Raw genomic sequence first — 27,259 nt, forward strand, 5'->3', positions numbered from 1 at the left:
TCTAGATCCCCCTGCACAACTCTGCTACCTGCACAGGCAACCCCACTTTTCTGCCTACAAAGAGAGAACTTCTGCCATGCAGAAGGCACTGCTCCTGCTTTCCTGCTGGTGGTCACCACAGCCTTTGCTTCCAACTGTAAAATCATGATATAATATTAAATCCATACATCTGCACACCATTTACTGGAAGCATTCTTTTTCATTCAGCTGATCTGGGTACTTGCGAGTGGGAGGGAGGCATCCAGTCAACAAGGTGTCCAGGAGGATGATCGTCGCTGTTGGACTGTGACCTGTTTGTTCTCCAGTGGCGTAAGTGGCATTTGCCCTCCAGACTCTGGCATGAGGACGTGACCATCAGCATCGTACCAGCTGTATCCTGACCTAGGTAAAACATAAATTGCAACAGACTGGCTGCTAAAATGATGAAAATCACTTCATGTGCTGTCGCTGCTTCAAAAGCTGGCAGCCCTAAGAACTCAGAAATGCTGACAAACCAACCTGTTCCACTCTTCTGAAGCCAAGTGCTTTTCAATACAGTCAAGGAGAGCTTTGCTGACTGGCCTCAGGTGATGGCCACTTCCTATGAGGGTCAGCAGATAAAGCAGCAGACTGAGCTGGATCTGTAGCAGTGGTGCTTTCTCAGGTGCCAAGCTGGGGTAAAATACTTCATGATCATGTTGTCTTGAAAGCCACATAGAACTGAACCCTGGGTAGTGGAATGTCTTTACTGCACCCAAGCAGAAGCCTGCAACCCACAGCAGTGTGTGTACTGATGCTGCCTACAACACTTTGTTTCATGCACATTTGTTATGTTGTGGTCCATCACCTATGACATACAGGAAGTGCATGCAATATACAGGAGATGTACGCTTTACTTACATCATCTGCAGTGGGTTGGTTACTGCTCTGACTGGTACACACTGGGGAGAAAATGGCTTTCAGTAGTGTTTTTTTCCTGAGTTTTGATGGGGCAAAAGAAATTAGAGGAGGTCCAGAGTTATCACGCGTTGGAGAAGAGGCTGCACGCACCCCTGTTGCACAGGTCCCTTCCCCACACCCATGGCATCTCTTGCATTCCAAGAGACGGGTTTTCCTTAGCTTTGCTGAGGATGTGCTGGCTGCTGTGTTTTCCTCCTTTTCCTCCACCTGTGGACAGCCTGCCAAGTGATGTCTGGTCACACTGGTAAGACAAGGAAGTGGGTTTGACAAAAGAAACAAAGAGGAAAAGCAGCAAAAAGCCAGGGGTGGTTAACAGCTGGCCTTGTGAAGCCACACAGCTTTAGGGTACAAGAACACTGCCAAAAACACATTATCCAAGAGTTTTAACACAATTTATTTTATGCTTAAATAATCAACTAGATCATCCAGTGTTTGTTGTTTTCATACATATGTAATTAGAGCTATTATCAATGAATGCTGTTTCCATATGAATATAATCAACAAATTAAAGTATTTCACCAAAACCCAAATAAAAATGCCCTTTAAAACACAGCAGCCTTAACAACCTAATATTACACTGCTAGGATGATTACAGATGATTGGCTTACTGAAAGATTCTACATCTTATAGCCAGTACACAATACAGTAATAATTTTACAGCGTGCTGCCAGTCTATTAGCTAATAATTTCTCTTCAGTTCATTTAAAAATATCCCAAACTTGTGCTCCTTGGAGCACCAACCCACTTCTAAAGCTGCAAGCATTACCCCCGTTATAAAGCGAGAACAGATAGCACCCCCCTCCCCATAATGCAACTACTGTATATGTTATGGGTTTTAGGTCATTTCATTGAAAAATTGGCAACAGCAACAAATATTAGATGAAGGGCTTTGTGTTTACAGATAAAATCTTATTTTTCATGTTGCGGTATAGTGTTTGCAAAACTGGAAAAGATTTAATCAAAATAAGGTGAAACACATGCATCAAAATATTAGTACTCTGAAGAAAAATTTTCACAGAACTACAGAATTCCTCATTTTGGGAATCATTTAAATTTGCAGCAGATTTTAAAGATTTTTTTAAAATCAAGCTAGCGTTTTTGCATATACAAACATTATAATTGCTAATATACAAGAATCTGTGAAGATACACCCAGAATATCCCTGTAGGTGCAGCCATTTGAGACACCTAACTTGCTCAATGCATTTGCAATATTCTGTTTGTGATCGAAAAGGCAGTGCCTTATCAACATTTATTCTATTTTGTTAGAATTTATACAGTGTTATTTATTTACAGCAAAACTATTGATGTTTAAAAAAGAAACAAATAGTGTTTTATACCCTGACAGTTTGGGTCCAAGAAAAATAAGGCGAGCTGTTCTGGATTTTAGTAATTTTAGTGTCTTTCCATGGTTTAACCATTTCGTCTTCATACATCCCCTCGGGCCACAGGAATTTATTTCTTTTGAGATGACATCAAACTGCTTGAAAGAAGCTGTTAACAGCATGGCATCTTGTATATACACTGCATCGGTAACTGCGCACCCTCCGATTCTGTGAATGAACGTGAATTTCCATGCTCTGTAAATTGGCTCATGCTAAATTAATTTTTTTGTTTCTTTTTTTTTTTTTTTTTTTTAGTTTGTTTTTGCATAAAACCCATGCGGTTAATGTGTGGAAGCAGCAAACACACGCACACTTTTATAGGTGAATGTTTAATTCCTGTTGATTTTTCTTCCATGAGTGTCCCTCTAGAATACTGGCAGTAAAAGCACACAGTCCTATGGAAAGAAAAGATGGCACAAATCATTTCAGAATATCTCATTAGAATCCGTGTCATGCCTTTCCCTGACTACACAGAAAAGTTCTAATTGGCATTGTGGAATTCTGCAATAGGATAAATCACACAATTTCTAGGTAAGCAGGGGCATTAGTGGAGGTCCTGGCATGAAGAGAAAATGCAGCTGCAGATGTCCACATTGCTCGTGAACTTCTTTACAAATATGTTTGCAACACTCTGCATTTCATCACCCCCGACAAAGTACCAGCTCATCAGATCCAATGGTGACAAGGAATAGGTTCTGCCTAGAGTGGAAGAAATATCATGCTTTCCAGAATGAGAACACTGCTGCTTTCACAGCACATTTTTGTTTATTGTGCACAACCATCCCCGCAGTGGTGGGAAAACCTGCACTCGTTGCATGTCCACCTCTGCCGGTCGCTCGGGGAACGTGACTGGGAAAGTCAGGAATGTGGAGTCCAGCCTTTAGGAGGTTTGGCAAAGGACAAAACGAGGAAGAGGAGCAGCCCCATCCATCTCCCGCCTGGCTTGTGTGAGTGGCACCGTGGAGACAGGAGGTCCAGCTCCTGCTCTCTCGCCTACCCAAGAACAGTCATGCAGACAGGCACGTAAGGAAAGCAAGTTAGTTACATCTGTTGTACAACAGTGATGTCTTGAAGCAAGAAGGCAGGAACCAGAAATAGAAACATACTGGCAAAGGAGAGCTGGAAGACCTGCAAGATCCCCAGCACCTGGGCACAGGGAAGCCTGTTTGGGAGCATGGCTTGCGCAGTGCCTGAGGGATTCAGGCTGGCATGGACATGCTTGTTTATTAATCAGGTCACAGATCCCCACATACTTCCCAGGAGTGCTCACACTGTCCTATGCTAAAACAATCTGTCCTTGTCCACATCTATGGCTGTCATAAATCTATCCTGTTGCTAAAAGCTGCCTATTCACATCACAGCAGTCACACCAGCTCACACTGTGCTGTCCTGCAGAATTGCATGCAGAAGTTCTTGGCTTTTCCTTTCAACCTATATTTCACAACAGGTTTATTTGCAATGGTGACAAAGATGTTTTTACAGCAAAATCAAACACTCAAAAGAAAAGCAACACCTCTGCCTCCCAAACAGGATTTTTTTCTTTTGTGATCAAGAAACAAATTGGTTTTCTATGACAATCTCTTCTATGCAAACATCCACTTCTGCAGTCAAATAAAATGTTTTCAATAGACTCTTGACTGGACTCACAACTACTTAATGCATATTTGGTCATGCTTATCATATCAAAGTTTGGACCACTGAGATTCATCTTAAAGGATAAAGTTTCCCCCTGAGCAAAGGTTTATTACGTAACTAAGACTATCCAAGTTCCTCAGGGGCTCTAGCACAGAAAAGTTGCCTACTGGAAATCAAAAGAGAAATGCGTCAGTGGCCATGGGAGCAAATGTGTTTCTCAGGAACTCAGACTGTGGCTTTCTGAAGGTCAAAGTATGTTTCACGCTTTAGGCAAGGACTGCCTTAGTAATGCCACTTGGTGTTAAAATTAAATGCTTCTCCCTTATCCCCACTGTGTGTTGCATGACGTTTGTATGCCAGCAGGCTCTTTATCTGCACTGCTTATGGGATTCAGTGTCCCATCATGCCTTCAGTGCCTTTGGATTCACAAATTTCCACTGGTTCCCCCCTGCAGATTGGCAGTAGAGAAGCACTGGAGCTCGCTTGGGTCACAGTTTCATACAAGCAGTGTTTGTATTTGGCTTGCTTAGCTCTGTTGAGCTCTATGAAGGAGAAAGGTGTGTCAAAAGAATCACCTCCCTTTTCAGAGCAGCAAGTCGCATGAAGCAGTGTTATTCTATTAGTCCACATGGGAGGGCTCTCAATAAAAGCAGGAATCCAGTGGTCATGCCAGGTGGACGCAGTAGGTGATTATCAGATGCTGAAAGCATGCCAGTCACCTCACAGAGCTCACCCCTTAGGGCTTGATTCCATAATGCCCTCAGCTAGATCCCACACACTAAGTGCTGCTGCTCTTAAATGGCACTACTCATGCACAGAAAGCCTGTACAATCAGGTGGCTTTAGGGGCTACCTTACATTGAAACAGTTGGAAGGGACTAGCGACTCAGGAGAGACTCCACTTCTGTCCTTTACCTCCACATCACTATCTGGTATGTTTTCCAGGTCCTGTTTGCAAATACTGAGACACTTCACTGGCTCTTAGAAGGACTTTGACTTGCATAACTGCCCTGAGATCACATGCCCAACAGTGGAAGAAGCTTTTCAATCCCAGTAGATTTACTTGCGTGCAGCTCCTTCACTATCTGTGTTGAAGTTGACTTTCAGGAGTAGAAAGTGCTGTGCATTCCAAGCACTAGATTTTGTAAAACTCCCCAAAAACTTACACATGCCTCAGTATTGCTTTGCTTTATGTTCCAAGAAGAAAAACGCTGTTTCTACACATGAACTCGAGGCAATTTTCTGCTTACAAGGTCAAGGGCCACCTATTCAGCTTCGCAGCTCAAAAGCAGTGTCAAGGTAGGAGAGGCAAGCCATTACGTGGCCCAGGTGCTAGCCCCTGTGCTGTGCAACACTGTGCTGGCAAAAGGCTTTAGCAGTAGAAGAAAATTGATCACACTGACCATTCAGTGGTCGGCTTTCAGCTTTCATGAGTAACTTTTCTTCTCCACATGTCTGACTTCTTTCTTTGTCTTAACCTTATAAGCTTCTCCCTGCTTTAAAGGAAAAGTATAAACATTAACATAGTCTGCAGAGAGTGCTCGTAATTACAAACCTGCTTCCAAAACAGGCTCCGCATTTTGCTGTAACAGGATAAGCAAAAAGCAGTTAAATCACATCAACACTTCATTTCAAAGGTACACACAATCTACTTATCCACTCTGCTGAGCTGCAAAAGCACAGGCCTGAAATATCATCTTCAAGTAGCAAACACAGGTCTACAATTTCAGCATGACCCTGGGCTGGGGTGTCCAACTGGCAGCCCTCGGCAGAGCCCCTGCCATCAACTGCAGCAAGATTCAGTGCCACTGTCAAGGAAAATCACCTTTCCCAACTAGCCTCCCGGGTCAGCTGGGATCGGTGGGCATTTCCAACAGCATAGGCCATGGCTGCTCTTATGATGTTTCACAATGTCTGTGCTTTAAAGTGAGTTAGTAATGGAATAAAGGGAAGGAGGAGGAAAGCCAGCAAAACCCACCGCCACAGCAATACGGAAGTAAAACCAACAACAGTGACAAGCAGTGCAGGTTTCAGTGTCTTTAAAACAGCAAACCCCAAAATAAAGTTCATCTTTGCTCATTAAAAGCAGCTCAATAATAATCTAAAAATAAATACTCCAGTAATCACAAGCCTCATTCACATCAGAGAAGGGCATCTGTTTACGTGTGGTTATCGGCAGAATTTACCCCTTGGGTGATCTGCATTGATGTATTTGTAACTATTTGTAGCTTCTGACTAATTTAATCTGGTGCAGCAAATTGAAAATGTTTCCTCTTTGCTAGCCAGGTTTTATATTTTCCCTGATAAAGGACTAGAAAAGGGGGATGGAAATATGTTTGTTTCAACTCTCTCATTTCTGTGTTGTCATCCCTCCTCCCTCTTATTTTCTTTTCTCTTATTTTTTTTTTTATTACCAGCAGATGAAGAGTACTTGTTCTCTTTCCTTGTTTCTTAACCTGTTTTCACGCAGACAAAAAATCCATTAACCGCAATGACAACTTTAAGGGAACAAAGACTTCCCAGGGCCATGTGCTGAGGAGCAAGGCATGGGCTCCAGAGGTCCTGCCTGTTCCCCTGAAGCCTCCTTGGGACAGAGGACAGCCTGAGGCACAGCCTGCCCTGTCTGCACCTGCTCATACCCTCAGAGACCCCCACAAGAGGGGCTAAGATGAACAGGCCTGCCTTTCCCACTGCCCTCCTTTATTTTTAGGGGTGCTAAAGGCTGGGCTTAATCTGGCCCTGGAGAAGGAATTCTGATTTTATTCACAGGGATGAAATCTTGTCTTGGTGCTTGTCTGTAGAGGATGCCATTGCTTGGATACCCTGCAAACCCCCATTCACTAGCACACAGGTAAGCGAGAAGCCTGATGCAGGTAAGCGAGAAGCCAGTGGGGACCAGACTGCAGGTCATTCCTTTGGGCTGGTAAAAAACCAACACCATTACCCCTACAGGTGTAAGGCACAAGTTCTGCAAGGGCTTAACCAAACCCAGAGACACAGCTCATCTTGATGGCACAAACCAGGCCCCAAAACAATGGTTTAAGCCTGCTGCCTGTTTTACAGAAACAGACCTTAATGCTTCTGAAAGAATTCAGCCGGGCCCCCTTGACACAGCCCCTGCCTGCACACAGCACTGAGAGAGACCTCCCTGCCCTGTTACCCAAATACACAACTTGTCAATAACCACAAACACCGCACTTTGCACTTTGTTAAATGCAACCCCCCAGCCCTTTAGCAGCACTTTCTAGCAGTCAACACAACCCTCTGCATCTACTGTTATTTCCTGGTAGTCCCCGTTCCATTACCATTTCACCAACTCTCCTCTCATGGGGGATAACAATGCGTCTTAATACCTTCCGGGTGATCTGTAGGAAGCAATACATGAAAAGTATTGATTTCTTTCCCCCTAGATTCTAAAGGGAGAAAGTATGTTAAAAGAGGTTACTTGAATGCAAAGAATCAGCAGTGATGTAATTCATGATTACTTTTCTCGTGATGACGTTGCCTTCTTCGTCGGTAAACTGTTCCTCTGTTACAGATTCACCAGGAATGTTTTTTGCTTCCTCACCCTAAAGAACGTGTTACAAGATTAGCAATACAGCCTATATTCTGTCAAACCCACACATACTTCCACACCAATCCAAGCAACAAGCACATGCTAGCTTCAACTTTATGTAACAGTTTGCTTTATGTCACACAAATAGTATGAAAGCCTTGCTCATTTAGCATGCCAATACCTGTGCATTTATTGTATGTGTCCTTAACACCTGTAGTGAGCTTCTAGCACATTGCTCTTATTAACTAATTCATGACATGACGCTGCCTGGGCAACAAATCATCTTGCGGTCAGTGTGACTCCTATGAGATGGAGGCACAATTCCTGATGATACAATCTCTAATCAGACATCCATTAGTTTTTCCTAGCCGCTGGGTGCCCAGCACACAGAGAAACATGGTCTAACACCAAAATAAGGTCGAGGAAAATTGGGATTTAAAAAGACAGCCCTGCCTATAGCTTGCATCTTAAACACACACACAAAAGACAAGACTTCTCGGTGTTTACAAAATGCAGAAAGGGATCTTATGTGACACTTTTCCTGGCATGGTGATGCCTGCTGACCTGCTGAGAAGCCTCAGCCTGGTGCACGACTTCCTGAAATCAGCAGCACTTCTAGTAGGACCAGCATAAATAAATGCAAACGCAGTTTCCTAACTGCTATGCTAGTGACTTAATGCCACTACAAGAATTATTGATCAAATTATAAATAAAAGACATTAGAGTATAAGGCTAGCTGGCAGTCATCAACTTATGTTCCAGAAGACCTCTGGCAGTTTTACCTTCTCCCCTCACCCTCAACCCACTATGTAAGAAATGGCAACTACAAAGAGGAAGCAGAAAGAAACACTGCATAAAACATGTTATCTCAATATTAACAACAAAATAATATTTGAAATGAGATTATTACAGCTCAATAGCAAGCTTTCATAATGCTTCCACATACTAAGTAGCAGAGGGTAAATAAAATTCCTATTTACTGTGGTCTGTGTGCTACAGTCATCTACATAAGCTCCTGGCACTGCTCTATAATGAACAAATACAGTGATGCTGTGTTTATTTTTTTTTATCTGTTTTGCCTACAAACACTCCTTTTTCAAAATGTACATTACAGGAGGTTTGTACGCTATTTCTGAGCTCTAAACTGAATAAATCTTTCCTTTTGTTTACAAGCCATTTGTGGTCTTTTCTATTGCCGAGTTTTTCCATTTTCTTCACTTCAGAGGGACTGTAGCAGGCAGAAGCCAGAGGGGAGCACTGAGAAGCAGAGCTCTGCCGCTAACCGAGTCCCCAGTCAGCATTTGTTGTTATTCAGAAGTGCAGAATTTTTGCTTATTTCACATTGAAAGCTGTAACAAAATCAACACTTGGTAATTAAGTAATTAAACAGTTCAGACATTGTACATGTTTTTTTCCCTGTGCTTTCACAGCCTATGTGTAAACTGTAAATCTTCTTGAATTTTGATGCTTTAGTAAGCATCACCAAGAGACGGGAAATTTCCGCAGCCAGGTGGACATCACTGCATATGGACATAAGGATGAGGACCTACACCTGAGATACATCTGGGGCTGAAGGGACCTAAGTGAGGCCCCAGGCCTGATAATGGTGGTATCCCAAGAAGCAGCACAGCAGAACAAATGGCTGCTGAAACCTTTAGATGGAGCCTAGGCTGGGCCCATACAATTTGTTCCTCCGAAGGACTCTGCTGTGAGGCCAGGAAAGGAGAAATTACATACCTACCTAAGCATTGATGTCAGCAGGAGGGAAGTAACAGGCTGCCCCCTGCAGTGAGCAGGGCCCCAACCATGGCAGCCCACTCCTTCCTTTCCCGTGAGCGAAACAGCAGAAATGAGAACAGCACGGGGACTGCTGCTGTGGCGGGGAGGCGGTGAATGGGTAACGGTTTTGGGAACCGAAACCTGCTGGGTTTCCTAGCCACAATGAAACAGGGGGAAATACTGATTCTGGAGACTTAATACTTTAATCAGAAACATAGCAGATGGGGAGCTAGCCACAGTTTCTTTCCTGGTCTCGCACCCATGGGCTCAGAGACTGCCCAGCAGGGTTCCATACAGTGCCCTAAGGGACAAGAAGGAACTTTGGCCCAGATGTCCCTCCAGGCCCAAGGAGCACTGAGGTATGGAGACGTTCCCTCTCATGAATAGGATCTCCAAGTCATTACAATAAAAAACATGAAAACCAGAAATAAAACATCGTGTCCAGCAGCAAGGTCACCAGACTACCCGGCATGGTAATATTATTTATGTGTACTGGTCCTTTGATTCCTTACTGCCGCTATGAGCAAGGTTATTCCTTAAAACAAGTTAGTGAGAATTACTGTGATCAGCTTCAACATTAAAAATGTATTGATGCACTGAAAGATGTGTCTTGGAAAAAAAAATAAAGCGGTTTTAAAGCTATGATGAGTCTTGGTTTTTAATTAGCTGCATGCTCCTTTAAGCACAGTTTAAGGATAAATGCTGTAAATACTCAGCAGTCAGCATGCGTGAAATCCAGTTTTCACAATTCTTTTGCTGGTGGGTAGTTAAACAAATTGCAGGCGGGCTCACAGTTGGCAGGAGGTAGATCTGAGTTACTGACATTTCTAATCATATGCGGTTACAAAGATGGATGTTTGCTAGGAAAAAAAACCCCAACAGAACTACCTTATCCACTGTATGTTTTACTTGTCAGATATCAAACCAGCTTTGGGTTAGAATGGCACATTAGATGACCTTGTCAACAAAAACTGTTTTTAAACACAAAGCTGCTACATCTCTGTCACAGCTAAAGAATAAAATTATTTCTGCTGCATCATACTTATGTGGGCTTTATTTTACCTTTGACCAGTTAAAATCACTGTCACAATACCAAGAGTTTTAGAAACGCAGGGAGAAAACTTAATACCATGATTACTGGAAGCTCGGTTATATCCCTGGGACTAGACCAGACAAAGGCTGCAGTCTGCAAGCCTCAGCCCCAGAACATGCCAGGAAGCTTTGCACAGCAGAGTGCTTTAATGTCACCCTGCTCGCTGGAGTGTAGTCCTGCCAAAACCCGCTGGTATCCTCTCTCTGCTGCTCTCCAGGGCAGGAGAAGCAAAGAGCAGCTTCCTCAAAGTCTTCCGCCAGCTCCAGTGCTTTTCTTAAGAGTTATTTGTAGATTATGGGTGTTCCCAGGGACCTCCAGATAAATAGAGTTATACAGTCGGTGCTGCAGTATTGTGCCAAAGTTCACTGCAGATTTGTCAGACCTCTGGTTTTCTTTTATGTTTGTTTTGTTACTAGAGGGATAATAGTCCCTTTTGTGCATCTAGTGTTCTTGTAACAGTGGAGAAGAAAGGTGCAGCTGGACGTCTCTTACCCAGACAGATAAAAAGGAATTTAAAAGCAGGCGGAAATAAACAAGATGGAAAGATCCTAAATATTTAATTTCACCAAAGACCAGAGGCAATGAGAACAGGAGCTGTACAGAGTGCTCAGACCTCTTCCCTTACTGGCCTAAACCACCACCAAGATATAATGCTTTCAGCCTTGAGATCACATTCTTGTAGTGCATGAACAGCAGCTGCATCTCTTGCCTCCTTGGGGTCTCTAGCCTCTATGGCAGTGGCAGTGGAAACAAACATCTTTCTTTAAGGTACTTTTCATTAGTGGGTTCTGCCTACTCAGGGAGACCTTGTTAATCAGATGCCACAACTCAGCCTTGTGCCCAACTTGCAGATGTATTGCTAAAGCCAGGAGGGCAGGGAGAGGGAGGGAAGCCCAACAAACCAACAGGCAAGCCAAGGAGACCTGAAAAGAAATGGTGCTGCAAATGGGGTAGGGCATAGTCCAATACTGGGAGCTGGGTCACAGGTCTGTTGCTTGTTGCATGGAGGATAACATGATGAACAGACCTTACAACAGCACTTGTAGTCTGTGTTTTAATTTACCTCTGTGTTATCTCACCAAGGCCAGCAGCTCTGACCCTACCGGTCCCTTCAAGGGCGAGGGCACCTATGGAGCAGAACAATTCTGCAGCTCTCCCAGCCTGGCAGGGACTGCAGCAGAGAGGCTGTGCCCAGCTGACTACGCAAATGGAAGCGCTTCCCATGTGCCTTTCCTGGGGCACAGGCCCTTAATTCCTCTCATCTACAGGATGGCCACGTTTTCGATTTCCATAAATAAGTTTCCTCTGAATAATAAGATAATGAAATCTGCTGGTTCTAGTTTTGACTGACTGCTGCTCAGGCTTCCGTGCCAATCCTGCAGTGCAGGCTGAACCAAACCCTCCACAGTCAGTAATGGGGGGTTTCATGGGCAAAATGCACGGAAAGAGACAAATCTTTAATATAATTTGCCAAGAAACAACAAAAGTGCAAGGTAAAAAATGACATCAGCTTTAAATAAGCCCTGCTTAGAAATCTATTTTGTTTTCCATTACAGAATTCCACCATAAATGTTTTGGCAAGAATCTTACTAAACAGTTTTTGCCAAAAATTTGTACCCATGAAAGATTTAACAACCTTTGAAAAAACATGAAAAATTAGACACTGATTTCTGTCATGAGTGAATAAAAGGAGCTTTGGATCCAGCTCTGAATGTGCACATTGTGGCAGCACTCTTATTTTTCCCCTGTGTGCTAATTGCTCACATTCCTGCACTACCATAAAACCCCGCTTCTTTTGCAATGTCCCATCCTATCAATGTACCATGTGAACAGAAGAGGGGAAAGGAAGCAAACCCAAAAATGTCTGCACTACCTTGAGGTTAGAATACGATCCTATTACATGTGAAAATGTGCATCAGTCCTTGCTTGTCTGGTTTTATGGGCTCAGCCCTCTGAAGTGCTAAATCCCATGGGAACGTGCTTGAGAGTGCTGAACACTTGACAGGACTCAGCTCTTGGACTGCTGGGAAAATATCTCCAGGGAAGAGAAAAGCTTTTCTCCATATTTGGGATAGGACAGAGAACTAAGGTAGCACTAAAACGGAAATAATACTGTCAGCAGTAATGCAGAATGGCACTGAAAGGAAAAACAAGTTGGGAAAGCAGAACAAAGGTAATGAAGCAATTCAGCCCTGACAGTACCTGTGGAGACACATAGCAAAGCTTTTTTTTCCACAGGACTCAATTTATCTCCAAGGTTTTAGCATTACCAAATTTTATCCCTGCAGGCTACGTGAGTACTTCTGTTCCGTTTAATGCAACATGCAGTCAGTTATGAATATATGCTATGGTAAACCAACACAGCTCTCATGTGCAGCTCTGCTCCAAGTGCACCTTCGTCCCCTCCACACTGCTGCTGCTGACACAAGCCATCAGAGCAGGCTGGCAGCATGGCCACAGCACTGCCATCCATTTATGAAGCCTGCACCCAGTTTTTTCAGATGTTCTACCAGTTCTTATTCCAGAGAATGCAAGCTCCACACATATTTCTAGGGCTGGATCCTAAGTAACCGTAACATAAGACAGTATAAGACAAGTATTCCCACAGTTCAGGTGTGACTGCAGAAAAGCCTTGGGGCATTTCATCATTAGCATGTGGCAAGTTTACTGCCTGGGGGACAGGAGAGCCAGAGGGAAAATACCCCTGCCTCCCACTCTGCATCATCCCCATAATGACTATATGGCTAGCCAAGAGTGTCAGAGAACACAGGAATAGAAGGAGAGTCCAATACTCCTCTTACTACTGCTCCATGCAAGCGATGCCAGCCATGCTCAGTGTGAGCCTCAGAGCGGGACTGGGGCTGTGGGATCAGGCACAGCACCCACTCACCAGGCACACAGGCACTGGCAGGCAAGAGCCTGCTGCTCCAACCACGGCCTGGGGCCCTGCGACAGAAACAGAGGAGCTATTTTCACTCTGCAGGCCGAGAGCATTGCTCCATGCCTCTGAGGCACTGTATCCTGAAACTTCTTCCCTGAACAAGTTACTGTTCTTCAGCCTGTACATGCTCTTACAGTGATTTCAGTTCACTTAAACTGAACCTCGGGGCAGAAAATTAAAGTCCAGGTCCCCACCAATGTCAAATCTAGATTCTTCCATTTCATACCACCATTTCATGAACTTTACATGATCAAAATATATTTATTGAAATGGTTGTTTCCACTATCAAGCTCTTCCTCTAAAAGGCCTGATGATTGCTGCTTTGAAAATTTTTCTTGTTCTAAGCTTTTCTGGCGATGCAGATTAGGGGATAAAAAACAGGTTATAAATCATCAGAAAAATAACAGAAGTATCACATGCATTTTCTAATCAAGAGAAAGAGGCAGTTCTAATCCAGTTCAGATCAGACACATTCTCAACAGAGCATGTTCAGCTGCCTGCAACTTGCCACGCACACCCTCCTGACTGCATCTTGACTAGCTGCAGATTACAACACTATATACATTGCTTTACCATTGCCCTGTTAAAAGTTCAACCCCAAATTACATCACAACAGTTAAAAACAATTTTCTGTGCCTTTTTCTAAACCACATGGATGTACTTGGAAAGCAAGTGAAGGCTGCCTTTTATATACTTTCTGTTTTCTACTCCGACATTTCCTGACTACAAACCAGTGGACACTAAAATAGTTCAGACATGAACTGGGTGGAGGATCTCAACCACAAGCCAACTATGCAGCCGTTGAAACTTTCAGCACATGGACACTTTATGTCTCACCAGAAATGCTCTTAACAGCATTCAAGGGTCTGTTAAATCACCCACAGGCCACCTGCCCTGTTTGAAAACAGAAATCGCATTCCTGTTTCTTACTAGTCATGTCTTATCTGCAGAGGGAATTGCTGATGAAGGGTTATACCGTGACCTGCCCAGGGCCTTTCATGGAACGCAGTAGGTTCCGCCTGTAAAGATGAGGCATCAGACAAAACATTCACTTCTACTGAGCTAATTTTCACAATTCCTGCCTTGTCCCGAATGGAAGTATGACTGGTATACTGAAGTAGTTCAGGCTGAATCCAGTCAGAAATGTAATCCTGCGTTTTCCGAAAGTGTCTGTATCTTGGATAGATCAATAGCTGTGTGGAGCAACTTATCTGCCATCCACACCATACACAAGGTGCAGTGCCTGTATTACATTCTCTTCTCCACTAAGCATGCAAATAATTGTAATATAGATATGTGCAATCAGAGTGTCATGAATCATTACTAAAGTAGCAATTATATGTTAGGCAAACTCAGCCAGTGCTGTAATAGCAGAATGGTGGCTGGCTGTCTTCTTCATGGCTTGACTGCATGATTTTCTAATAAGAATCTAATAAATCCTGTAAATTACTGAGGGATTAACATAATGGTTTCAAGTGCAGAATTATTTTCTTATGCTATGTGCTGCAGGCAAATAATGCCATACTGTATGACCATAGAAGAAAAAATACGAGGGCAAAAGCAATTCTTTATACGACTGTGCTATTGTTATCAGTATATAAAGTATATTGTGCTGTAAATAAAGGCCATCTGTAAACAAATATACTAAATAAAGCATACTGAAGGCAATGCAGAGATTCTTATTAACTTTGGTAGGTTTTAAATCAGGAACACACGCTGTTTTGAGGAGGCTTGTCAGAACACATTAAGCACTTAGGCCCACAGGTTTCAACCAGAGCACCTGGCTACTACTCTCCTGTATCCCATTCATGTACACTCCTGCAATTTTTGACTTGTGATTTAGAGATGGTTTTTATTTTTTTAAGGAGAAAAAAAAAAAAAAGTAACCCATATCTGTCTGTAATTCATTTTGCTCTATATCAGACCAACACACTGCATCTAGATGTAGTCTTTAAGATGCCATGCAAAACAGTGGCAGTGAAGGGCACAACATGCCATGCAGCACAGTTGTTTTCCAGCAGAAGACAACCATAGACTTCTGGGTTAAGCAAGGAAAGGCCACCTAGCACTTGGTTATAAATACATACTGGCAATGGAAAGCACACTACCAGAGGGACTCCAGTATGCCACACCTGACATTCTGACACAGCAGTCCAAATCCATGTACATGCCAAAGTTGCCTCAAGAATGCAAATCACAAAATACCTTCAGAATCAACCGTCGTCGATAAACTCTTGTAGTAATTCTCTGCTCTTCATCTGAGCTTGAATCACTCTCAATCTCACTGTCACTACATTCCTAATAAATGCAGTTTTAGTACATTTGAACAGCACATTTGCAAGACAGAACATGCTGATCAGGACTAGGAGAAGAAAACAGTGGTTATCATGGACAGTGTTTTTTCTGTCTCTATTATGTACATAATGACTCGCCATTTTGCTCTTAAAGTATATGGTGAGAGGAGGCCTTTTTGCTCCTCAGCATGCTGCAGCTTGATACCAGGTATAGAACACCTCAGCAGTTCTTAAGTCTTAGGAAAACAGTATTTAAAATGCATCTGACCTGTGGAATTCCTAAATCTTACATAGTAGTTAAAAAATTGTGTGGGGAAAAAAAAAAAAAAACCAACAAAAAACCCTCCGTGCTTTTTCCTCCTCAAAAATGAACATTTCAAACCAATTGTATGAATTCCCAAGGTATGGGAAGTGAATTCCCTCATAAAGAGAGAGTCACACAGAAAGATTTAGTGGTGCGCCTTCAAAAAGAAGATTGCAAATGAGCATTTTGAAGAACTTCCCATGTAAATGGCTTTCCTGCTCAGTATTTATCTGCTTTTAAGTAACAAAACTGTAGTGTGAAGTACAATCATTCTTCATTTTTTAAGAAGGGAACTGGTAGACCATAGCTCAGGGCAATGGGGAACAGCCTGACACTGGTCTCAGCTTGGTGCCAACAGGTACCACAATTGCATGCAGGCATCTACTTTGTCCTGGTGCCCTCTGACAGCCCCAGTATTTTCCCCTTCAAAATCTAAGGAGCTCTTCAGCTTTGGGGCTGAGCACCTCTATGTGCACAAGCCTGGCAGAAGGCTTTGTACCTATGTGCATGATGGGCAGAGGGCGGAGACTTTTCTCACATGATGTTTGGCTGAATCAACCTTTTCTGAATAGAAAAATCTGAAAATATTCTCTGTAACTACTTAATGACAGCCCGAACCTGAATTTAAAGTCATGAATAGTGGATATTGCTAACTGTATATCTGTTTCTCTCTTTGAATCTGGCCCAAGACATCCCAAACAAGAAGCAGTTCTCAGAAATGATATGTAAAATAAGAGTAGGCATAGGTGGGTGGAGGAGAAAAAGGACTATAAAACAAAAAGCATTTAGGGCAGGATGACAGTATTCATCTGCATGTAAAATCTCCTGCTGTTCTCTGATCCTACTAAATATATATATATATGCAAAGAAATCATAATACAACCTTATCCAAAAGAAATAATAAAAAGTAGAAGATTCTGAGAGATCGCAAAGGTTTTGGAGGAAGAGTACTTTTTAATAAAGAGCTTAAATAAAGAGTGGTTTATTGATGATGGAATTCTGACACTGTGAGTCACCTCGACCATGAGGTGGACATCACCTTCTTTGGGATAACAGATCAACAGTGCTTTGCTCCTCTCATTTGAACTCCTCTCAGATCACTGGAATCTGATGCTTGAGTATTCATAGAGAATTATATGGCCTATACCATTGCTGCACTGCTTTTGTAAACTCCTGGGCATTCACCTGGACCTGGTATGAGGCCAACAACTTGTTTCATCCACGTCACCAGGTAACAACCCAATATCAATCATTTGAGTTTATCTCTTGCTGCAAACTCTACGCCAAAACATTGATGCAGCCCTCAGCCTGCAGGTGGATGACTATTACTTCTTAGCTCTTTCCAAATGGGTCACAGAAAAAATCTCTTACTTCAGGAATTTATTTCGTTTCCCCTTTCCACAGAAATAAATCTATTTCTTCCATACTTTTCTCTTTATTGAGCATTTCTGAAGAATGTCTTCCCGAAAGACTGTGGTTGAGACTCTCTTTTCTATTTTCATGATGGCACATGAAGTGTCTCACCATGAATGGGACTGTGTTAGCAATTAAACTACTGACTTCAAGTTACTTCTTGAAGGAATATTGACAAGATGTTAGAAACAATTCTTGTCATTCTAAGAAACACTAGTTTGTTATCCATTCTGGTTTTGTGAGAGATCCATGTTTAGAAATGACATTATTTTCTGATACCAGTTTATTCAAAGATTATGCCTATAAAAAGACTTGTTATTTAGAAGATAAGATTATCATCTATTACCAGAAAAGCAGGAGTAGTGCAAAAGGCATGCAAAAGAAAAGCAAGATCTTATTCTTCCCGATCCATACAGGGTATCCAAAACTAAAGAGCACAAAAAAGGGGATGACAACTTATCTTCTTCATGATGGGAATCCTCAGGGGGAAGTGCAGCACTGCTCAGTGTGTTAAAGTGTGCATCTATGCTTAGCCCTGCGTTTAAATGTAGCATAATATAAGCCTGAGGTCTGCCCCAAAGCCTCCTGACACTAAAGGAACTCTGCCATCTGCCTTTAACTGCCTTTGCAGAAGGCTCTTACTTAAATTTTTAAAGTATTCCAGTAATTAGTGAACATTAGGAAAGATCTTTGCTGCTTCAACTGTGTCACGAACTAATAACAAGATAATAACAATCATATGCTGCATAACTGCTGAGACTGATTATGTTACCATCTAATAAAAGAACTCTTGGTTGTATAATCGAAAGAATAGTTTAAAATGAACTAATTTAAACCTAAATGACTTACTGTAGCCCACCACAGCCAACATTTTTATTGTGCTACAATAAAAAACCCAACTATATAACATAGAAGCAATTCTACTGAAATATGTCACTTCCAGAAGTTATAATCTCCTCCTGTATTACACGCAGAAAGAGACAATCTCAGCAGAGAGAGGAATGTAGAAGAAACTGCAATTCCCTTTTTCAGCCTGGTTCCCTGCCGGCCCTGTGGTCTATTCCATGGCAACCCTCCCACTGCTGGGGTACGAGATGCACACAGCTACAAGGCTACAAGCCATTTTTTGAATCAACTTTACTTTTAAGCTTCTGGGAAATAAATATAAGCAACAGAGAAAGCTATAAAAATCTTCATTGACTGAAGAAAACTTATAATTGAGGTCCTGTAGTTAAGGATGTGCAAGCCAGGCAAGGTAGAACTGAAGGGGAGTCCCTTCTGCAGAATTTTAAGAAGAAAGAACCACCACCTGGAAAAGTGCTTCACACATTTGGAAATATTTTGATTTCTCTTGGCTGGATGCACCTTGAAGCTGGGATGAATTAGACCATGAAACAAAAAATGTAAGGAGGAGATTAAATATTACCCAAAATTTATTTTTTGCAAATTAACAGAGTGAAAAAATGCAGGGGTTGTTGGGCACAAGAGCAGGACAGAGACTGAAGAGTCCCTATCGCTCTTTGCTCACTTCAATGTCACAAAAAGAGTGGAAACCAGTGGCATCACCTTACTGGAACAGATGGAGGACAGCTGAGCTGTTTGGCACTGTTCGCACAGGTGGTATGCCGGGGCAGGAGAGGGGTCTGTTCCCTAGCGATGCGAAACAGCAGTCCCAGAAGCTGCTTTAACCTCTTCCAGGGCTCAGAGCCAGTCAGGCAGAGGATTATGCAGCCCTACTTGGCTCCTTTGCCTGCTCCAACTGCACCTCATTCTATTCATACCACAGAATACAAATTTCCACTAGCTTCCATTTTTCTTAATTTAGCAATAAATAGAAAAGACATAAAGAAGGATTTAAAAAAAGGAACCCTGTCACAAACAACATTTCAAGTCTTACAAAAAATTGTGTCAAGCAATATGTCAAGCAATAGGGACTCCTCACACAGCTAATTATTACAGGACATACTGTACCTTCTGTTCAGACATTACTGCTCCCTCCTCCTCTTGGATGCTTGTTCTTGGCTTGCCATCCTCTGAAGTAACCCAGCTCATCTTCTTCACACTGACAGGCACAGATGTTTTGTTGCTTTCGGTTGTTGGCTTGCTAGTCTCTTCCAAAGGTTTCTGATATGCTGTTGATGATAACATTTGCTCATCAGCACCAGCTGAAATTTGGGGCTTTGTTTTCAGGGCTTCTTTATCACTCTGTTTTCCCACATCATTTAAAGATTCCTGGGTGTAGGATTTAGTTTTTGTCTCTGCTGTGGATTCGGATAGGCTTCCATTTGTTTCTGGCTTCCCTGCTTCTCCTTTGACATAAGAGGTAACAGAATCCCTACATTGGTCCGAACTATGAGAGAAAGAAAAAGAATAGACAGATGTTCAGTGCTTAAATCACACACAGAAGGGCAAAGCACCAAGCCTCTTAGTGAGCCTTCATTCTTAGCACATACATTTCAGACAGAGAAAAGTAAAATTTTAAATTCAGCTTGCAATCATCAGTCTATCAAGGCTATTGCCTTGTCTTCTGCATCCTGGTGTCTTTCAGAAGCAATGAGAATATAGTGAACACTGGAAACAAGGCCAAATGTTTAATGTTAATCCCCTTCCAGTTGGGGGTGTAGAGAAAAAAGAAAGGGAAAAATATAGAAAACCTACAATTTCATTTGTATAATCATGAGATAAAGCCCTGAGGCTCTAATTCTTTAACCTGCTCTCTAACCAAGCAGGTGATGAAAGTATCTCTTACTGTGCAATTACCAGTAATGGCCAAATAGTTTATGTTATTTTTTACCCAAACCACAAAATCTGTACAGATAAGTCATGCCTCTTAAAAAATACTGGTATCTGAAAAGAGATCCTTAGATGGTGCAGATTTTCAATAACACACAAAGCCAAAGACAAGGAAGGCTGCAAGAAGAAGGACGTGGGGATGTTCGTTGATGAGAAACTGAACATGACCCAGCAGTGTGCACTTGCAGCCCCGAAAGCCAACTGTATCCTGGGCTGTATCAAAAGAAGCATGACCAGCAGGTCAAAGGAGGTGATCCTGCCCCTCTACTCTGCTCTTGTGAGGCCTCACTTGGAGTATTGTGTCCAGTTCTGGTGTCCTCAACATAAAAAGGACATGGAGCTGTTGGAGCAAGTCCAGAGGAGGGCCACGAGGATGATAAGAGGGCTGGAGCACCTCCCTTATGAAGACAGGCTGAGAAAGTTGGGGCTGTTCAGCCTGGAGAAGAGAAGGCTGCGTGGAGACCTCATAGCAGACTCACAGTATCGGAAGGGGGCCTACAATGATGCTGGGGAGGGACTCTTCATCAGGGACCTTAGTGATAGGACAAGGGGTAATGGGTTTAAACTTCAACAGGGGAATTTCAGGTTAGATATAAGGAAGAAGTTCTTTCCTGTGTCGGTGGTGAGGCACTGGAACAGGTTGCCCAAAGAAGTAGTAAATGCTCCATCCCTGACAGTGTTCAAGGCCAGGTTGGACAGAGCCTAGAGCAACACGGTCTAAGGTGAGGTGTCCCTTCCCATGGCAGTGGGGTTGGAACTGGATGATCTTAAGGTCCTTTCCAACCCAAACATTCTATGATTCTATGAAGATAGAAACCTGACTGAAATTTTCTTCAGATTAACTATGGACAGGTTTAACCTCCACTTCTGATGCACCATTTTATTCCCTTTTGCATTTTTGCTTGCTTTCAGATAAGCACTATGACTGTACACATAAAAATACTATAGCTATTCACTATCTCATAAAAGATAGCAAAATGAATTAATCTAGCTAGAAATTGATATGCTATCTCCTTAAGGAAGCCCTTTTACTTCTGGAAGTGATGTATTTTACTAATTTAACACAACATAAAATGCAGAATACCAATGTTTGCTTAACAACAGAAATCGCACCAGTAGTAGATTATGTGCTTTACAGTCCTGAAAGACAATGAGTTTACTAACATCAATGGCTGACTTCCCACTAGATTAAATAGGAGAGTATCTAATGCTACCTGGAACCTTAAAGCATCCTGAGTCACAGCTACAAAGCATGTAAACCTCTGACAGACAAATGATCACTCTGCAGATAATCATTCTCTTCTGATTTACAGCAGACCTGGCTCCTTCAATTAGTAATCATGGGAGCCACGTTCAAAACAAAGGCAGGCAGGAGCTCTTCACCCAGTGGGTACCAGTAAGGCTGAACACGGCAACACATACTGTGAATGTTGAAAGCTTAAGTAGGTCCAAGGGGAGACTGGAAAAGCTCACACAAGAGAAATGCATTGAGAATAAATAAGTATAGGAAGCAGCCATCTCAGCAGGTCATTATGCTGAAAGCAAGTGGAACTTGAGAGAGTACTGAAGGAAAACAGCATATATGTCCACTCTTCTCCTCCCCCAAGCATCCTCTGCAGTCACTGCTGGGAGACAACATATGGGACTAGATGGGTTTGTTATCTCCGTTCTTACCTTCTTATGTCTTGTAACTCATCTCTTTAAAAGTCTAGAAAATCAGCATGACGTAACAGGCTTGAAGTAAGTGTTGTAAAAACAGTGACAGTTTACCAATTGCCTTATGGAAAAAGTAACAACTATCTGAGGGAAGGCAAAGAGATGAAATGAAAAGGATGACTGCTAAAAAGGTACTTGAGAAATGAGTAATGTACTATCCTGGATTCAGATATGGTACATTTTATAGTCCTCGATTCCAGTTACATCTATGCATCACTTAGATTAATTAAAAATAGAAATACAAAGGATAAAGAACACAAAAAGTAATATTATCCACTGAACATAATCTAAACTACTTCTGAAATACCTATATGAAGAATAAAACCTGATAAATACACATTTTTAAAGACAAATATGTCTAAGGCTAAATCTAGTCAACTATGACTTTTTTTTATATATACATACACATATACATATATATATGTATTCTCATAGAATAGTGGAACAGCAGCTCCGGCACTGCTCCTGGAGGTAAAAGCAGCATGGGATAGCTTGCTTGCACAGACACACTCCTATAAAAAGGTGCTCACCTATCATCCAAGCGATCCAGCAGGCTTCCCACTATTCTCCGTCCCAAGGTTGGTGGCTCAGTGACACTTGATGAGTCAGGCTGCCAACCTGTAATTGAAGACATTTCGAGTTCTGCTTGTTGAACACCTTTAAGAATTGACCATACTCTTTCTTCCGTCATCTCCTCAGACTCAGCTCCTTCTTCCAGGTGAATGTCCTCAAACAGAGATTTAAGCTTTTCTTCTGTCATCTCCTCATCAGTACCAGACTTTTCTCTCTCAGGCTGTTCAGTCCTTACTCCTGTTTTACTAGTCTCTTCACTCTGCTTTTGTTTAGCATCTTTTGATATCCCGCCATAGCTACCAAGATACCGAGGAAAATCTTTAAGGTCCACTTCCTCCAACTGGCTCTCGCCTATGGAAATATCTTTAGGTGTTCCTTCTCTAGGCACTGTGAAGTCAAGTTTGCTGTCATCCAGTGAAGTGTCTTCTTCAGTCACCACTGGCGGTGCTGCTGCTGTACCATCTACGTGTCCCTGGGAGGTCACTAACACATCACTCAGTCTACTGGGAGTTCTAAGGGGTGACTCTAGGCTAGAGGTGTCGCTAAAGAAATCGTCCTGGTGGAAAGGGGTGGGTGGCACGAAACGCAACCCAGTGGGAGTTTCCAGTTCCACTTGAATGGTGGGATAACCTAAGGAAGACAGCACATTTGGACTGACTGGGATGAAGCATGGAGCAAATAATAAGCAAATGTCAAATGATTCATGAGTTACATAACTATGAAACGTATGGGGAGATGCAGGTGTATAAGAACAAATGCAGTTCTGACAGATTACTTTACTTTCTCCTAGATAGATGGAAATAAAAATGAGTACTGCCAGTGACTATTACAGCGAAGCCAGTACTTTTGACTATTTTGTAAATAGTCTGTAAAGATTTCAGCAATTGTTTTTGCAGCCATTTGAACGTTTTCAAGCTATAGTAGATTGTCTTACGAACATGCAATAAAGCAAATGTGAACTAGGGTGGTTGTCCCTTTATATCCAATACAATCTCTTGCAGCTGTATTGTGTAAATCTTTAATTCCCATTTTTTGGCGGGGCTTTTTTTAATTAATTTATAAGTTTAATAAGTAGATTTTAAAGACAGAAGTAGATCATAACATAAAACACCCCCATTTTTGTCTGGGTGGGTATTATTTCTAAAACAGATCCACAATTTTAATATACTGCTATATAAAACCACACAATACCAGCAGTACAATGTTACTAATATATCTCTCCAGTTTAACCACAGAGCCACAAGAATGGAATAGTTAAAGAATGAGGAAAAGAAATGGATCCTGACGAGGACAGTAAAGAATAGTAGATCTAAATATAAGCAGGATAAAAAAAAATAAAGAAGGAAGTTAACAAAGGGATAAGAGAACACAAACACAACAAGGGACAGCTATATGAATATTTCAGGTATGGTAAAGTTATACAGGCGAGAGGACTGTGATGAGTAAGGAGATCTTGGTGATCTTGGAGAGTGAGGTGATCTTGGTGACATGGGTACAATCAGATACACTGATCAAATAAAGAGAGAAAAGAAAAATTGATGAAAACATGAGAAAACCATAAAAACAGATTAAACTGAATATACACATTAAAATGACAACAAATTGGCTTTCCAGCAAATAATAGCTTGGCTAACCTACAAAAGGAAAAAAATACATGCTGTGGGGTTTCAACTTGGCATTGTGCTGCCTGCAAAGGGAGGTGCATTAGAGAGTTTGGTATTTTATTTCCTGAATCAGCTGAGAGAAAGGCAAAGGTGGTCTGGTCTTGGTGAGGAAAGGAAGCTTGAGGAAGGTTCAGAGAAGAGGAGAGACAAAAAGCAACTGCAGAGAAGCGTGGGGTTTTTTTTCATAGAAACACTGAAGCTACTGTTTAAAGGCGCAAGCAACATTTCAAGAGCAACTTTCTTAAAATGTCAACAGAAAATTATTTCTGTCATGCAATGATTCAGTGACCAGCTGCTCAATAATGGAGGCAAAACCCTACCAGAATACAGAGAGAAACCGAAACATACTTGAACAAATTACACAAACAAAAGGAAATGCTACTTACGAAGGAAAGTAAGCTATTAAGGAGCTATTTATAATACATGTGACAAAAATCAAAGTAGAGAATGTAGCAACCCAGTGTCTGTTAACTAACATTTAAAAGAATTAAAAACAACATTTAGCATTTTCATCATAGTGATAAATAATATGTATACCTGCGGCAGTTTTGTTTTACAAGCAGAACTTTATCCTTTTAATTTGGCTCAAAATTAACCTGCACAACTCTGTTCTCAGTTGGTACAGCTTCCATGTGAAAAGTACACAATTCTACTCGTTAGTAGACTGAAAAAGATATTCTCTCATGCACTAATAAAACATTTTCTTAATTTTTTACTGCCACTGTAGAAATGGTCCAAGTGAAAGTCCTAAAGTAATTGATGTTCACTTGTCTCATAGAGTCTTGGTAGTAAACTACGCATTCATTTACTCTATGCAATTCCTAAGCACTTCCCCCCCCACACACACCCTTGCTCTTTCTTTTTCTTTGAAGAATTCTTTCTGTCACTTATCTAGACAGAAAGCCAAATAATGTATATTTCCAGTAACTTGGAAAGCATGCAATACCAAGTACATCAAAAATACACAGGGGCATACATCAAAGCACAACTATTGCAGGATAAAAACATTCAGGTCCTTCCTTGTCAGCTGACACTGAGGGCTTGTGGGAACAAGCTTACTGAGGCGTACGCTTGTGGAATCCTGGGCTTTTTCTTTGAGATATTAATGTGCAACCTACGTATTGTACCATGAGCCTGCTTTTTGAGAGAAAAACCCCTTCCAATTAAATCAAATTATTTCTGTAGAACTTACTGTCTTTTTTTAAAGTCTATTCTATACAATGTCATTGTATTATTGGACGTGTCACTGAACTAAATATGACCATGGAATTCAATTACCATCAATGGGATCATGAAAAACATTATTTTCATCTGCAAAACTTCTGGTGCCTGAAATATTTCCGTAATCAAATATTGGTCCTTCCAACAGGGTCACGATATCTATTCGATTAATTTTTGTCAATACAGAAGTTAAGGCATCGGCTGAAAAACAAATAAGATACATCAGAAAAAACTTCAGCTTTGCAAACTGGGTAATTGCTTTTCTCAGTTACAGTCACATTGCATTAATTACAAATTGCTGGCATGTTTCTGTCCCAATACCTTTGGTTCTAACAAGCCCCATCATTTATCTAAGTAGTCATTCTGCTGCCTACTTATTCAAGATATACATCTATTAAAAGTCTTCCTTCCCCCCAGGTATAATTATATTGCAACACAAAAGGCACAAAGAACAAGGTCATAGAGTTCTTAAAGAACATATTTACTTACATCTGAAACAAAACATCATTTTACTGGAGCATAAAAGGAGTATAAAAATCCTTTCACCATTCTTTTTGAGGAACAGCAGAATAGGTAGCAATGTAGGTGACAATGCATATAAGGCTATTCATGCAGTACATCGTGATATTTCATTTACAGTAATCTCATTATGTGAGGACAGTAATATGGTAAATTACTTTTACGGTGAAAGAAATCAAAGTAGACTCAAATACTATGTAGGAGTGTGTGGATTAGAGAACAGTTACAAGTGCCAATGACCTAACACATAAATCAAAATCTCTCTTTCAATTTGAGCAATTCAAATGAAATGCATGACAAATCCAGCAGAATTAGTGCAGGCTCAGCATCTCCATCACTCCTTACAGAAGGAGGTTTAGTCATTTCTTATAACCTGCAATACTGCAAGACCGACTACCTAACTTCTTCAGGCAGCCTATTTCTATGTTTCATGTTCCTTGCTATTGCAAAGTTTACCCTAATATTTTCCTTACTGGAGTTTAAGTTCACTACTTGTCCCATCAATTATGGATGTGCAGAACAGATTACTTCCTTCTGCATATATACTGAATAAATATTTCAGTACATGTTTCTGACTTCCGGTAAAAATACAACTGAAACTTTTTTCCCACCAGTGGTTTGCAAAAGACATTAAAAATGTCTTCTTCAATTTAAGCTGTTTAGATCAGGCAACAGATGAAATGGGCTAAAACTTATAAACAACAAAAGTAACTACTTGAACTTACTTGTAGCATTTTTCCCATCTCTGGTAACCCATTTTTTTAATAACATGAAGCTTTGAGCGATAAGAGAATTTGGGTTTTCTACTCGGATTTGGTTTATTTCATCCACAGAAAAATTCAGTTCTCTTGCCAGTTCTATAAAGACAAAAAACAACAAAAAAAAAAAAAAAAAAAAAAAGAAAGCAGGAAAGAAAAGAAGACAACAACAAAAACACCATACAAAACAAATCCTTCAGTCATCCTGTCAGGCTTAAAAATGCTATCTTTCTTGGGTCACACAGATGTCAACAAAACTACCTGGCACAAGCTTTACAGATAACAATGAACATGACATTATATACTCATACTTTAATTTCCTAAGACAGGCATAATTTTGGATTTCAATTGTCTCTGTGAGCTATTATCATATTTATACTCAGTAAGCCACTTAAGCATAGTGAAAAAAACCTCCATGGAGACTACCTCATTACCACTAATTTATAAAATCTGATCTTGCTGGTGACTGTTCCTCCTTTGTGGGCTCACTGTGCAGCTCAGCACTGGTACTGTCACCACCTATGCCCAGGGAGAGCTGGCTGCTGCAGCCCTAGGTACATGAAGGTCAGCTCTGCCCATCAATATATAAAGGTACACTGGGCATAGAACTGGGCAGCCTCACGTATGGCACTGACTTGCTGATGCACTGCTGGGCTACCTGCAGCATCCAGGGCTTTG

At 41.5% G+C, this 27,259-nt stretch overlaps 1 protein-coding gene across 1 annotated transcript in view; it reads right to left on the reverse strand.

Annotated features, from left to right (window-relative positions):
* Positions 1-1,317: 1,317 nt before the first annotated feature.
* Positions 1,318-27,259, reverse strand: part of LOC104410386 (ankyrin-3-like) — a 44,280-nt gene continuing 18,338 nt past the window's right edge. Inside the window, exons 9-17 of the mRNA XM_010020532.1 lie at positions 26,549-26,680; positions 25,362-25,505; positions 22,377-23,049; positions 19,309-19,687; positions 15,532-15,624; positions 7,443-7,526; positions 7,263-7,322; positions 5,361-5,453; positions 1,318-2,718 (exon numbers count right to left, since the gene is read on the reverse strand). Coding sequence (XP_010018834.1) covers positions 5,385-5,453; positions 7,263-7,322; positions 7,443-7,526; positions 15,532-15,624; positions 19,309-19,687; positions 22,377-23,049; positions 25,362-25,505; positions 26,549-26,680 — 1,634 coding nt within the window. The 3' untranslated portion in view covers positions 1,318-2,718; positions 5,361-5,384. The remainder of the gene's footprint in view (positions 2,719-5,360; positions 5,454-7,262; positions 7,323-7,442; positions 7,527-15,531; positions 15,625-19,308; positions 19,688-22,376; positions 23,050-25,361; positions 25,506-26,548; positions 26,681-27,259) is intronic.

This window comes from Nestor notabilis, unplaced genomic scaffold, assembly GCF_000696875.1.
Source record: "Nestor notabilis isolate BGI_N333 unplaced genomic scaffold, ASM69687v1 scaffold17738, whole genome shotgun sequence".
Taxonomy (NCBI): Eukaryota; Metazoa; Chordata; class Aves; order Psittaciformes; family Psittacidae; genus Nestor; species Nestor notabilis.